General features: G+C 35.2%; 1 protein-coding gene across 4 annotated transcripts in view; it reads right to left on the bottom strand.

Annotated features, from left to right (window-relative positions):
* efna3b (ephrin-A3b) overlaps nucleotides 1-16,631 on the bottom strand; it is a 485,232-nt gene that overhangs the window by 104,352 nt on the left and 364,249 nt on the right. For all 4 annotated transcript variants that reach the window (XR_009822187.1, XR_009822188.1, XM_062029942.1 and 1 more), the window contains 2 exons: nucleotides 9,354-9,646; nucleotides 533-598 (listed from right to left, as the gene is read on the bottom strand). Coding sequence is in view for 2 of the 4 variants with exons in the window: in XM_062029942.1 (XP_061885926.1) it covers nucleotides 533-598; nucleotides 9,354-9,646 (359 nt within the window). In the remaining 2 variants the exon portion in view is untranslated. The remainder of the gene's footprint in view (nucleotides 1-532; nucleotides 599-9,353; nucleotides 9,647-16,631) is intronic.

Here is a 16,631-nt window from a genome sequence, read left to right as displayed (position 1 = left end):
TAATTTTGTTAGATTGTTCACCGCCAGAAGAAAGATTTGCGTATGTATGACATTGTTATTGTAGTCAAAACATATAGTAAAATTAGCAAAGCAGCTTTTTTTGGATAATATAAAATATGATATCTATACATAAATCTAAAAAAATGCACAAATGAAGGATAACCATGTCAATAAACCAAAATTATGTGCTATCCCTTATGTCTTGTAAGTGTTCACACATGTAGTTTCGGTTTTAATAACACAACTTTTTGACTGCGTATGTCAGAATGTGTGTGTGTGTGTGTGTGTGTGTGTGTGTGTGTGTGTGTGTGTGTGTGTGTGTGTGTGTGTGTGTGTGTGTGTGTGTGTGTGTGTGTGTGTGTGTGCGATCCCAACCCCAATAGGTTCTCCACCAGGTCAAACCCAGCAGGTGTTTCCAACCAAGTGTGTTCGTGTGTGTCGCCCTGTGGGGACCTCAGCAGCTGTGTGTCTCACAGTGTCCAGATGGGTCCAGCATTGTGGGAGTAAAACAGGTCCAAGTGACGAGACTCACCTATGGCGCAACAGACGTACACGCGTAGTCTCAGGCAGCTGCGGCCGTGGTGATGGGTGGGCGTGGCTGTGAAAAGTAGAAATAAAAAAATGAACGTCAATTTTCACATCGACATACTATAAGTTGCCTGTAATAAGGAAATTGTTACAGAAGAAATTCATAAGGCCCAATCTTGCGAGAGAATCATTTTGCAATGCTGTCTGCTGAAAATTATGGAAAACGCCACTCTACATAGCAACTGACGCTGTGGTCAAAGTTGGAATTTCCACAAAACACATTTCAAAATATTCAACACTGTACTGCCACCTGGCGGCTAAAGTGGATAGTGCACCCCCCAAGTCGTCACGTTTCACGTGTCAGGTAAACCGCGATGAATAGGGCCATATGAATCCTCTCAGTACCAGACTTTTAGTACCCATACTGTCAATTATAAATGGTAAATACATTTTTGAAAAAGAAAGTACACCGTAACATATCTATAATCAAATGTTTATTTACCTAAACTGCAATAAGGGATATTAACTGGAACCAGGCAATAACTGTAGAGAGACTTTTACCAGACTCGAGAGTCGCTTCAAATATTGCATTTGGGGAAAAAAAAAATCTACTACATTTTTGCCCTACATTGAGCAATTTCAAGCATAAAAATGGCAAAATGAACTTAAAAAACATCAATACAACAGACCAGTACCAATCAGAGCATGCGTTTCAGTATCGTGGCCACTGATTGGCTCTGCCTCAGGCAGCACTGCTCTATTGGATTGTAAAGGTGACTAAAGGGTGTTATTTCATGTCTAGAAGTGTTTTGAAGGCAGTAAACAGGTTTTTAAAGGCCTACTGAAACCCACTACTACCGACCACGCAGTCTGATAGTTTATATATCAATGATGAAATCTTAACATTATAACACATGCCAATACGGCCGGGTTAACTTATAAAGTGACATTTTAAATTTGCCGCTAAACTTCCGGTTCGAAACGCCTCTGAGGATGACGTATGCGCGTGACGTAGCCCGGCGAACACGGGTATGCCTTCCACATTGAAGCCAATACGAAAAAGCTCTGTTTTCATTTCATAATTCCACAGTATTCTGGACATCTGTGTTCGTGAATCTGTTTCAATCATGTTCATTGCATTATGGAGAAGGAAGCCGAGCAAGCAAAGAAGAAAGTTGTCGGTGCGAAATGGACGTATTTTTCGAACGTAGTCAGCCACAACAGTACACAGCCGGCGCTTCTTTGTTTACATTCCCGAAAGATGCAGTCAAGATGGAAGAACTCGGATAACAGAGACTCTAACCAGAAGGACTTTTGACTTGGATACACAGACGCCTGTAGAGAACTGGGACAACACAGACTCTTACCAGGATTACTTTGATTTGGATGACAAAGACGCAGACATGCTACTGTGAGTATGCAGCTTTGGCTTTTTTTTGCGTACGTACGTAACTTTTTTAAAATATATAAGCTTTATGAACCTTGGGTTAGGTGAACGGTCTTTTGGGCTGAGTGATTGTGTGTGTTGATCAGGTGTTTGAATTGTATTGGCGTGTTCTATGGAGCTAGGAGCTAGCAGAGGAGCTAGGAGCTAGCATAACAAACACGCAGGTGTTATTATGCAGGATTAATTTGTGGCATATTAAATATAAGCCTGGTTGTGTTGTGGCTAATAGAGTATATATATGTCTTGTGTTTATTTACTGTTGTAGTCATTCCCAGCTGAATATCAGGTCACCCCCGGCTCTCACAGCATCTTCCCTATCTGAATAGCTTCAACTCCCCACTAGTCCTTCACTTGCACTTTACTCATCCACAAATCTTTCATCCTCGCTCAAATTAATGGGGAAATTGTCGCTTTCTCAGTCCGAATCTCTCTCACTTCATTGCGTATATGTTCAACTGACTACGTCACGCTACTTCCGGTAGGTGCAAGCCTTTTTTTATCAGATACCAAAAGTTGCAATCTTTATCGTCGTTGTTCTATACTAAATCCTTTCAGCAAAAATATGGCAATATCGCGAAATGATCAAGTATGACACGTAGAATAGATCTGCTATCCCCGTTTAAATAAAAAAAAATCATTTCAGTAGGCCTTTAAGTTCTTGCTATGAAAATATTCTCAAATAGGGTTAGCTTGGATTCTGGTGTTTGTTACTTTTATTTGCATTGCATTTATTTATTTTTTTGCATGTTAAATTACTTTTTACTTTTGATGTGCATTTATTTTCCTTTTTGTAAGCTTATTTTGTTGAATTCCTTTGGGTATTGTTTGCCATCATGCCAAGCTATTTTGTATTTGACAATTTCTTGCAAGCCTATACTGTTTGTATAAGTCGATTTAAAAATAAATTAAAGATGTATATTTATGCAATGTAGGAATCATTAATTATAAATCTAATTTTTTTTTTATAGCTAGAGCATAAAAAAAACCTGTGTATCATCTTCTAAATACATTTTTCAACATTATGAGAGCCCTCTGGATGTGAAATAACACCTTTAGGCACCTTTACACTCTTTTAATCCAGTACAGCAGGGGTGTCCAAAGTGTGGCCCGGGGGCCATTTGCGGCCCGCAGCTCGTTTTTAATTGGCCCGCGACACCGACAAAATACAATTTGTGCTTAGGAAAAATGGAACCAGACCATATTCCCCCAAAATGGGACCTGAAAACCAAAATTGCTGTTGACCTGTGCGTCTTTTACATGGTGTTTGATGAACATATGTAAACATTGCTTGCAAGACATGGTAAGATTTTGAGTTTGCGAAAGCAAAATATTAATAATAATAAGTATTGATAGAGATTAATTATAAGATGAATAATTGATTCAACTACATTGCACTAGTTTTTTGTTACGTTTCGTTTTATGTATGCAGAGACGGCAGGTAAGTGCAGAAAACAATGGTAATGGTAAGATTTTGAGTGTGCTAAGCCTTAAAATGTAATAATCATACTAATATTGATAAAGAATAGTAATAAGAATAATTGATTCAACTACATTGTATTAGTTTTTGTTACGTTTGGCACTCCGGGATGCAGAGACGGCAGGCAAGTGCAGTAAACAAGTCTTCTTTACCAGAGAAAGGCAGGTGCACAAATGGAAAAGAGACGCATGAAGTGTAAAGGTACAATGTTGAGGTCGCGAAAAAGGACGTGGAACAAAAAATAAGATTGCTGGACAGGAAATCATGCAAAATAAAAACAACTAATAATAACTGGCATGTACAAGGTTTTCGGGTCTTGATGTACAAAAAAAAAGTACAAAGTGGCCCCGAGAGCCTTCAACTTTTCTGTATGCGGCCCTTGCTGGAAAAAGTTTGGACACCCCTGCAGTACAGTAATGCTGCAAGAGGGTGGTTTGGTCTACTCTGGTGGACAATACTACTGTAGTAATGATATTTCTAGTTAATTTAGCCATTTTTATGCTTAATTTAGGCCAAAAATGTTGAAGAATATGGTTTAAAAATAAAAAATAATCTGCAATGTGCTGAAGCCACAATATTTGAAGTGCAGTGTGGCGAGGAATGACTGCGTAACTAAAAAAAATCAAATAATAATAATAATACATTTGATCTATAGAGGACTTTTCAAAACACTCAAAAGCACTGGGTTGACTTTAATAATGATCTGGTATGCATGAGAAAGTAACAAGGAAAATGTAGCGCTCTGAACCCAACAACAACAGAACCAAATAATAGCAAAAGAGCAAACTGCTGAGCCAGCATTATTAGTGCTGATGAGTTGATTGTAAACAATAGTACCACCAGTTTAACACGCATGAGTTTCAACCCATCAGCAAAAAAATTACTTCGAATGCAGCTACAACCATCATGTGGAGTTAATGTAAACTACACCATGAGTTTGCCTACAGCCGCATGAATTGTTAGCCCACTTCTAATTGGAGATACCGGCATTTTTTAAAAACTTTTTTTAGACTGCATGTTCCACTTACCATAATGTTGTTCACAATGAATTAATAATGCTGGCTCAGCAGTTTGCTCCTGACCAGAATCACAACATTGGTTCTGTTGCTGCTAAGTTGTGCCTGCGTCCAATTACGATTGATATATAAGGACGATTAAAAGTAGGGATAAAGGATGATATAAGTGAAAATGTACAGGTGGGAGGATTGATGGTTCTATAGTTTGAGGGGTTGCGCATTATAGATGATATACAATATAAAATATATCAATTTGGCCCACAAAAGGGTTTTAAATACTGTCGTTATAATGGATGTTGATGACACATTTTTGATGTGTCTGCAAATTTGCCAGCAATGTGGAGTCCTCGCCAGCGGCTAACGTCCCTCCACAGTGCGAGTCACTCATCTTCGCCTGCATAGCGGCATTAGTATTATTTTCACTGAAGGACGAGAAATAGCTAAAGATGCTACACCACACACTGTAGGAGGATACATTGAGGTACGCTAACAGCTATGCTAAAGCTCTGAATGAAAACAGGGGTGAGATAATCAATACAAATATCGACAATAACGATACCAAGTATAGTATCAGTATATGGTGATTACCCTATTTTTCGAACTATAAGACGCTCTTGAAATCCTTTCATTTTCTCAAAACTCGACAGTGCGCCTTATAACCCGGTGGGCCTAATCATTTCGAAGCTATTTTATTTGGTACATGGTGAAATGATAAGTGTGACCAGTAGATGGCCGTCACACATAAGAGATAGGTGTAGACTGCAGTATGACTCAAGTAAACAACACAACAATGTTCCATTGAAAATATAGAACATTACTAGAGATGTCCGATAATATCGGACTGCCGATATTATCGGCCGATAAATGCTTTAAAATGTAATATCGTAAAAGTAAAATGTATGACTTTTTAAAACGCCGCTGTGTACACGGACGTAGGGAGAAGAACAGAGCGCCAATAAACCTTAAAGGCACTGCCTTTGCATGCCGGCCCAATCAGATAATATCTACGGCTTTTCACACACAAAAGTAAATGCTACGCCTACTTGGTCAACAGCCATACAGGTCACACTGAGGGTAGCCGTATAAACAACTTTAACACTGTTACAAATATGCGCCACACTGTGAACCCACACCAAACAAGATGACAAACACATTTCGGGAGAACATCCGCACCGTAACACAACAGAACAAATACCCAGAACCCCTTGCAGCACTAACTCTTCCGGGACGCTACAATATACACCCCCCGTTACCTCCTACCTCCCCCCCAACCCCCCCAGCCCCGCCCACCCCAACCTCCTCATGCTCTCTCAGGGAGAGCATGTCCCAAATTCCAAGCTGCTGTTTTGAGGCATGTTAAAAAAAACAATGCACTTTGTGACTTCAATAATAAATATGGCAGTGCCATGTTGGTATTTTTTTCCATAACTTGAGTTGATTTATTTTGGAAAACCTTGTTACATTGTTTAATGCATCCAGCGGGGCATCACAACAAAATTAGGCATAATAATGTGTTGATTCCACGACTGTATATATCTTATCGGTTGATATCGGTATCGGTAATTAAGAGTTGGACAATATCGGATATCGGCAAAAAAGCCATTATCGGACATCTCTAAACATTACACACGGCTCTCAAAAATCTTTCAAAATGTTTTAGTAGTAAATGTTTTAGTGCCATTTCTAATATAAAGTAGTGTAAAGTTCTTACTTATATCTGTCAGTAAACTCGCCATGAAAGCGCTAAAACATACCGGTGTAGTGAGTTTACATTATTCACCCAAGGAACTTTAGTTATTAGAGTTTCGGTCGGACTTTCACGGGACACATTTGGTGTGGTGCCGTGTGGTTGTTTCCGGATGAGGAGATGCTGCTCCATTGTTGATTTAAGTAAAGTCTGAATGTCATTAAAACAGTTAGCGCCATCTTTTGACACTTCTTCCACTCCCGTCCTTGCACGCTACACCGCTACAACAAAGATGACGGAGAGAAGACGCTGCCGAAGGTGAGCCACGTAAATAAGACCGCCCACAAAACGGCACATCCGCAAGGGACTGTCAGAAAGCGGCTTGAAGATGATCTGTAAAACATAATCTATGCAACATTTTGACCAAAGAACAACCATTACATGTTATGAAGACCACAAGGAAGTTTTTACATTTAGAAAAAAATAAGAATAATATGACTCCTTTAATGCGCCTAATGTATGAAAAAAGATAAAAAATAGACCATTCATCGGCAGTGCGCCTTATAATCCGGTGCGCCCTATGGTCCGGAAAATACGGTATCAGCATTGGTATGACTATGTCAAGACTGGATTCTTGGGTTTTGTTTCTCCAGAAGGCAACGGAAAATTGGCACGGGCAAGGCGTGAATTTAAATAGATTATTTATTTTAACACTAATAAACTACAAAAAAGGGAAGCAAACAAAAGGCGCGCACAATGGCGGAAATACAAAACTTGGGTATAAACACAAAACTTGCACAAAGGCAGAAACTATGAACAATAAAACAAAAACACTAACTGTGGCATAAATGAACAAAACTTACTTGGCAAAGAACTGTGACATGACATGAAGCAGAGTGATGAAATAGTGTGAGGTCGCCAGGACGAACAACAGAAACAGACAGATTTAAATAGTGACATGATCAGTGAAAACAGGTGCGTGACTCAAAACGTGAAACAGGTGCGTGACAAGACAGGTGAAAACTAATGAGTTGCTATGGAAACAAACAAACAAGGAAGTGCAACCAGGAACTAAAAAGAGTCCAAAAAACAAACACATGGCCAAAACAAAAACATGAACAGACATGACAGACTAGGGATGTAACGATATGAAAATCTCATATCACGGTTATAATGACCAAAACAGAGCATGGTTATCCCTATTATCGTGGTATTGTTGAATGTGCCCAAAAAGTACTTAACAACCGGAAATCTTTACCAACATTTTTTTTGTTTTAACTAACTAAAATACATAGACACTCTGGTAGAACACCTACTATCTTTGTGCTTCACTGATAATGTTTTAGTCTTTGTATTTTAACTGTTTTAATGGCTAAACGTTTATTGTTTTGAATATTGGTTTGTATTGTATCACTTTAATGTGTTTATTTAAATCAAAAGTGTGTGACAAATAACATCTTTTATTATTAGTTACTATTTCTGGCGGGCGTTATGACGTCCTACTATGTTCAACAGTCCTTGAATACATCGTAAAAAGTATGGAACGATCACTCTGTTCTAAGAGAGCACAGCTTGTAGGTTCAATGTGCACAATTGAATATCTAAATATTAATATCTCTTTGTGGAGGGAGATGTGGCCAGCGCTGCCTGCAGGAGCAAAGCTCACCGCCTCTGTCTATGGTGCTGAGGACAGAGCACCATCAAACAGGAGCATGGCAGTGCTGACGGCGAGACACAGCTGGCAGGTGATTAGATTTCACAGGTGGTACGTGTTAATCAAATCATCTGTTGTCTTTAACAGTAAGCGGCCGGGAGCAGGAGGGGAGAGAGGATACGGACGTGGCTGCAAAGTCGCGTCCTTCAGGAGAGAAAACTTTTGTTAAAAACCCATGTTTATTAAAACCTTGTTAAAACCTGCACACTTGGCTCCTGTGCCGTGTCTGACAGTGGGACTGTGAGGACGCAACTTCCACACTCTTATTCCCATTTTAGCATTTAAGCTAGCGAGCTGGCGCCAGTCAGTCCGTGAGTTTATCAAGAAGCAGTTATCGGTCACGTTTTTTCCGCTCATTTTAATTTAAAATGTTAATATTTTCCGTCGGTTATTATTGATACTGTTTGTCGTTACATCCCTAGGTATGACCGATACTGCCCGTGGTATCAGATTGATACCCAAATTTGTAGTATCGCCCAAAACTAGGGATGTCCGATAATGGCTTTTTGCCGCTATCTGATATTCCGATATTGTCCAACTCTTTAATTACCGATACCGATATCAACCGATATATACAGTCGTGGAATTAACACATTATTATGCCTAATTTGAACAACCAGGTATGGTGAAGATAAGGTACTTTAAAAAAACATTAATAAAATAAAATAAGATAAATAAATTAAAAACATTTTCTTGAATAAAAAAGAAAGTAAAACAATATAAAAACAGTTACATAGAAACTAGTAATTAATGAAAATGAGTAAAATTAACTGTTAAAGGTTAGTACTTTTAGTGGACCAGCAGCACGCACAACCATGTGTGCTTATGGACTGTATCCCTTGCAGACTGTATTGATATATATTAATATATATAATGTAGGAACCAGAATATTAATAACAGAAAGAAACAACCCTTTTGTGTGAATGAGTGTAAATGTGGGAGGGAGGTTTTTTTGGGTTGGTGCACTAATTGTAAGTGTATCTTGTGTTTTTTATGTTGATTTAATAAAAAAAATTAAAATAATAATAATAATCATAATAAAAACTATACCGATGATAAAAAAAAACATACAGATAATTTCCGATATTACATTTTAACGCATTTATCGGCCAATAATATCGGCAGGCCGATATTATCGGACATCTCTACCCAAAACTAATGTAAAGTATCCCAAACAACAGAATAATTTTAGATGTGTAGATAGATACATGTCACAACAGAAAGTAACCAGAGATTAACAGTAAATTAGCAAATACATTAATAATAATACCCGGAAATTACGTAATATGTTACTGCATTCATTAACGGCCAAATTAGGAGCTTTTGTAACCCATTTTTTTATAATTCTGTATATTTTATATACTAAATAATATCTTGTGATGTATACATATATATATATTGTTATCGCATGAGGCTGCAATATATATTGCGATATTGATATTAGGCCGTATCGCCCATCCCTATCTGCGTTCGATTCCACTTACATATGTAGTAATACTCCTGTCCGACGTGGAACTCGTAGCCCAGCGAGAAGGCGCTGTAGCGTTGGAACTTCTCCGAGAACTTGATGGGCGCGTGGGGGGCGTGGGGTCGGTTGCACTCCCACCTCTTGAAGCCCATCTGGGGGTCACAGCTCCTGTAACCACGGTAACTGACCATGTAGAGCACGTACTGCTCGCTGGTGCCCACCATGCGCTGGCTGTCGTTGTAGTGGGGACAGTAGATGTCCAGGTAGTCGTTGACATTCACCTGCATGGTGTAGCCCTCACGGCGCAGACTGGACACAGAGAAGAACAGGGTCATGAATATCAGTACACAATATGCACACTGTCACCTTCTCTGCACATGTATTTATGTATTCAATAAAATATTGGATGTCTTTTTTTTCTTTTACACAATATGCACATTGTTACTTTCTCTGCCGATGGATTTATTTATCTAAGAAAATATTTGGACTTATTTTTTCCCCCTTTTTTTACACATTATGCTCATTGTCACCTTCTCTGCACATGAATTTAGTTATTTATTTGTTTATTTTAGAAAATATAAGCACATTGTCATCTTTTCTGCACATGTATTATTTATTTTTGTAATTTTTAACGAAATATTTGTATTTCTTTTTTTTTTAAATTACACAGTATGCACATTGTCACCTTCTCTGCACATTATTTTTTATTATTATTATTTTCTATATTTTTAGAAAATATTTGTATTTCTTGGTTTCTCCTTTTTCTTACACAATATGCACATTGTCACCTTCTCTGCACATCTATGTATTTATTTTTTACAAAATATTTGTATTTCTTTATATGTGTGTGTGTGAGTGTGTTTTCTGTACACGTTTACACAATATGCACATTGTCACCTTCTCTGCACATGTACTTTTTTTTTTTTTACAAAACATTTGTATTTCTTTATACATGTATATATATACATAAATATATATATGTACATATATATATATACAGTATATATATATATATATATATATATATATATATATATATATATATATATATATATATATATATATATATATATACAGTATACATATATGTATATATATATATATATATATATATATATATATATATATATATATATATATATATATATATATATATATATATACAGTATACAAAACATTTGTATTTCTTTATACATGTATATATATACATAAATATATATATGTACATATATATATATACAGTATATATATATATATATATATATATATATATATATATATATATATATATATATATATATATATATATATATACAGTATACATATATATATATATATATATACAGTATACATATATATATATATATATATATATATATATATATATATATATATATATATATATATATATATATATATATATATATATATATATATATATATATATATATATATATATATATGATAACACTTTAGTATGGGGAGCATATTCACCATTAATTAGTTGCTTATTAACATGCAAATTAGTAACATATCGGCTCTTAATTAGTCATTATTAGGTACTTATTAATGCCTTATTCGGCATGGCCTTATTATACAACCAGTAAGCCATTAACTAAGAGACTTCCCTCAATAACCTGAGAATTATTGCTTATTAGTAACCCTAACCCTAACCCTAGCCCTTATATGTTTCCTAATTACTCTAAATTAAGTCTTTGTTACTTAAAATATGTTCCCCATACTAAAGTGTTACCATATATATATATATATGTGTGTGTGTGTGTGTGTGTGTGTGTGTGTGTGTGTGTGTGTGTGTGTGTGTGTGTGTGTGTGTGTGTGTGTGTGTGTGTGTGTGTGTGTGTGTGTGTGTGTGTGTGTGTGTTTTTCTGTACACTTTTACACAATATGCACATTTTTAACTTCTCTGCAAATGTATGTATTTATGTTTTTTTTAATAAAATATTTGTATTTATTACTTATTTAAACTATTTAATTAGTGGTCTAATGTGGACAACAAAGACAGAATTTCATTGTAAACATGTTTCTAATGTGCACATGACAATAAACTATTTGAACCTTGAACCCTTAATAAGAGTATGAAACCGTAGTAGTACAATCACACACACAATACAAATATGTTTTACAATGTGTTTTATTAGGATGAAACCGACCTAAGCTATTTTTACAGATGTATTAATACTACAAAAGCGGAGAATGTGGCCCTAGCTTCTCAGGAGCTACAGCTTCTTTTTCTTCTTTTCCCCTAACCCCAACGCTCGTACATCACCCTGAAGGCGACGCCATGCTTACATCAGAGCATCAACGTCACGGCGCAAAGCTCATATATCAGCATCAGCCTTAAAAAAAAAAAAAACCTGACAGGAGGTTAAGGTCTGCTTGCGTGTCTGCATGAGCGTGTGTAGTTTGGGTGACATCATGAAATATATTATTTCCTCTTAAAGCAGGGGTGTCCAAACTTTTTCCATCAGGGGCCGCGTACTAAAGAGTCAAAGTATGCAAGGGCCATTTTGATATTTTTTTATTTTGAAAAAAAAAAGAAAAGATAAATAACATACTATGTTTATTTTATGTATATTTTTATACATAAAATGTCTTTTATGTATAAAAGACAAAACTTTGGGTCAACTCTGTGTTATACAGTAGATGACTAAGTATATTATTATTTACTATTAGTTAGAACATTTTAGTTTTTTCTCATTAAAGTCAGATTTGTTTTGCTCTTTTTTCTTACATTTTTACTGTTGTTGTTTTTTTCCCCCTGTAAGAATAGAATAATGATAATAAAAATATTATAATTGTTTAACTGCATAACCTATTGTATAAAAAATTCTGCCTGCATGAAAATATTGATGTTCAGTTAAACATTCAACAGTGTTTATTATTGTTGTTTTAATTTTACAAATTAATTAATTCATTAATTAATTAATACATGTGTATTATTTATATTTTCTAATTAATTAATTAACTAACAAACTAACTCATTTTATTTTTAATTCAAAAACTTTTTGATATTTTAGATGAGGGGTGTCCAAACTTTTTCCATCAGGGGCCGCATACTAAAAAGTCAAAGTATGCGAGGGCCATTTTGATATTGTTTTATTTTGGAGAAAAAAAAAACCAACAACAACAACTGAATAACCTATTTTATAAAAAATTCTGCCTGCATGAAAATATTGATGTTCGGTTAAACATTCAACAGTGTTTATTATTGTTTTTGTAATTTTACTAATTAATTAATTAATTAATACATTAGTATTATTTAGATTTTCTAAATAATTAATTAACTAACTAACTCATTTTATTTTTAATATGAAAGCTTTTAATATTTTAAATCAGAGGTGTCTAAACTTTTTCCACCGGGGCCACATTCTGAAAAGTATGCAGGGGCTATTTTAATATTTTTCAATTAAAAAGAATGCTGAAAACAGACATTATATATATTTAAAGACAACAATGTGTGTCAGCTTTGTGTTATAGGTGGCAAAGTATATTGTTATTAATGATTCGTTTGAACATTTCAGCTTTTTCGCCTTATATTTTTTCCAGACAATATGCTGTGGGCCAACAAAACGGTCTGCGGGCCGCAAATGGCCCATGGCTGCACTTTGGACACTTGTGTCTTAGAGCCTCATTTGAAAATCAAGTAGATGCCACCAATGCACACTCAGATGGAGGAAACGTTGCAGTGCAAAGCCACAAAGGGGCAGCAGCGTGTCACCCTGCAGCCCAACGCTGCTCTCTTCCCCTCCTTGCTGCTTCTAGGTCAGGTCTCCAGGGAGATTATTATTCAATTATTAAATGAAGATCGAAACACTGTCTTCCTGCCTCCATCACCTCCCACTTGCTCTCTTCAAGCTATTCCCTCCATGTCCCTTTTTTTTAATATGATATGATCAGATAAAGATGTTGAGCATCCGTCCTCGTCCTGCCACACCTTTCTCCTCCAAAGTCTGTATTTTTGGCCCTGGCTTTCAAACAGTGTGCAATGCAGACATGCAGTCGCTGTTTAATCAACCCGAGTTGAAAAGGAAAGTAGGACAAAAGCAAGAGTTTATGTGTAGAGGTTAGGTAACATTAACCCTTCCACTCCTGAACCACACAACGGGGTGAAAGTGCATCACAAACGTGCACCCTTGCTGTGTTACCTGTGCTATTATTTTTCAGACATTTTTCCCTGTCACAACCCAACAGTTTGACCCCATGGCTTGGATTGATGTTTAATTCCTCCCATAGCTCACTACAAAAAGTTCCATTCAGTTCAAAACTGAACATTTTTTTTTTTTTTACTAATTTAAATACAATAATACATATTATTATTAATTATCCATTATATTTGTATTATTATGTATTAATATATATATATATATATATATATATATATATATATATATATATATATATATATATATATATATATATATATATATATATATATATATATATATACATATATATAATGTCTATTATATATATTATAAATATTAACTTAATACATGCAATTAATTATTTAAAAATTATTTTAATGTAAACTAATTATAAATGTATATATATATATATATATATATATATATATATATATATATATATATATATATATATATATATATAAAATTGTATTTATTTTTTTGCACACTCTTGGCATTCTCTCGATGGGCTTCAAGAGGCAGTCACCTGAAATAGTTTTCACTCCACATGTGTACTTGAAGCTTATCGAGAGAATGCCAAGAGTGTGCAAAGCAGTAATCAGAGCAAAGGGTGGCTATTTTGAAGAAACTTGAATATAAAACACGTTTTCAGTTTTTTCACCTTTTTTTTGTTAAGTACATAACTCCACATGTGTTCATTCATAGTTTGGATGCCTTCAGTGGGACAACGTGGCGAAGTTGGTAGAGTGGCTGTGCCAGCAATCGGAGGGTTGCTGGTTACTGGGGTTCAATCCCCGCCTTCTACTATCCTAGTTACGTCTGTTGTGTCCTTGGGCAAGACACTTCACCCTTTGCTCCTGATGGCTGCTGGTTAGCGCCTTGCATGGCAGCTCCCGCCATCAGTGTGTGAATGTGTGTGTGAATGTGGAAATACTGTCAAAGCGCTTTGAGTACCTTGAAGGTAGAAAAGCGCTATACAAGTATAACCCATTTATCATTTATTTATTTATTCAGTGACAATCTACAATGTAAATACTCATGAAAATAAAGAAAACGCATTGAATGAGAAGGTGAGTCCAAACTTTTGGCCTGTACTGTGTATATATATATATATATATATACACACACACACACACACACACACATACATACATATATATATGCATATATATATATATATATATATATATATATATATATATATATATATATATATATATATATATATATATATATATATATATATATATATATATATATATATATATATATATATGTATATATATATATATATATATATATATATATATATATATATATATATATATATATATATATATATATATATATATATATATATATATATATATATATATATATATATATATATATATATATATATATAAGGGGTGTGGAAAAAAAAAGATTCAAATTCGAATCGGGATTCTCACGTTGTGCGATTCAGAATCGATTCTCATTTAAAAAAAAACTATTTTTGTATTTTATTTTTTTAATTAATCAATCCAACAAAATAATACAAAGCAATACCATAACAATGCAATCCAATTCCAAAAGCAAACCCGACCCAGCAACACTCAGAACTGCAATAAACAGAGCAATTTAGAGACACAAACACGACACAGAACAAACCAAAAGTAGTGAAACAAAAATGAATATTATCAACAACAGTATCAATATTAGTTACAATTTCAACATAGCAGTGATTAAATCCGTCATTGACATTATCATTAGACATTTACAAAAAAAAAAAAAAAGAACAATAGTGTCACAGTGGCTTACACTTGCATTGCATCTCATAAGCTTGACAACACACTGTGTCCAATATTTTTACAAAGATAAAATAAGTCATATTTTTGGTTCATTTAATAGTTAAAACAAATGTACATTATTGCAATCAGTTGATAAAACATTGTCCTTTACAATTATAAAAGCTTTTTACAAAAATCTACTACTCTGCTTGCATGTCAGCAGACTGGGGTAGATCCTGCTGAAATCCTATGTATTGAATGAATAGAGAATCCTTTTGAATCGGGAAAATATCGTTTTTGAATCGAGAATCGCGTTGAATCGAAAAAAATCGATTTTGAATCGAATCGTGACCCCAAGAATCAATATTGAATCGAATCGTGGGACACCCAAAGATTTGCAGCCCTAATATACTGTATATATATATATATATATATATATATATATATATATATATATATATATACTGTATATATGTATAAAATATATATCTATAAAATATATATTTTAAAAAAATATATACAGTTTGATTTAGCCTTCTTTCATCACACATTCTTTCATCATCACCATTCTTGCTGATGCTGGCAAACTGTCTTTTTACCTCAGAGTGAAGCGTTAAGAGTGTGTTTTGAGTCCCACTTATGTTACACGCAAAAGCTGAAATCACTTCCTTCCTTTGTTTCATGTCAGCAAAAAATGGGCCAACATAGTGCGGGTTAAAGGTCAAGGCCCCCCCCACCCCCTCTCCTTTCCTGTGCTGCAGAGGAGCTTTTTCACTGTTGTAAAAAGTGTGACAAAACACAGCGTAAAATGCTTGAAGGGAGCGATATTTATAGTGATCGCGGAAAGAAAGAGAGCAAGATGGAGTGAGGGATGAGTTCGGTTCCACCGGGGAGGCCCTGAATGCAGATCAAGCGAGGGAGCAGAGGGAGTCCAAAATGTGCCAAATGGAGTTTTAACGCTTTCAAAGAACAGCAGGGGAGAAAACAAAGGGAGGGAAATGAGCTCGGAGCATCTTCAGTAATCTCGAAGCAAATCCCTGCCTTAAGATAAAAGCAGGTTTTACAATCCATACTCTCTCTGTGTGTGTGTGTGTGTGTGTGTGTGTGTGTGTGTGTGTGTGTGTGTGTGTGTGTGTGTGTGTGTGTGTGTGTGGTGTGTGTGTGTGTGTGTGTGTGTGTGCGTGTGTGTGTGCGTGTGCACCTGATTTGCTTTTGAACAAGCACGTGTGTATGCAAGTGTGTGTGTGAGTGTTTGTGACAACCAAATGATGAACTTTAATCTTCTGGACGTTGAAATTGGATTTAAAGTGTGCATCAAAGCACATATGAAGAGACGGTCATGCAAAGATGCCATTTAAC

The sequence above is a fragment of the Entelurus aequoreus genome, linkage group LG20 (assembly GCF_033978785.1).
Source record: "Entelurus aequoreus isolate RoL-2023_Sb linkage group LG20, RoL_Eaeq_v1.1, whole genome shotgun sequence".
Classification (NCBI taxonomy): domain Eukaryota; kingdom Metazoa; phylum Chordata; class Actinopteri; order Syngnathiformes; family Syngnathidae; genus Entelurus; species Entelurus aequoreus.
The sequence above is the reverse complement of the archived record's forward strand: the minus strand, read 5'-3'. Positions and strand labels throughout refer to the sequence as shown.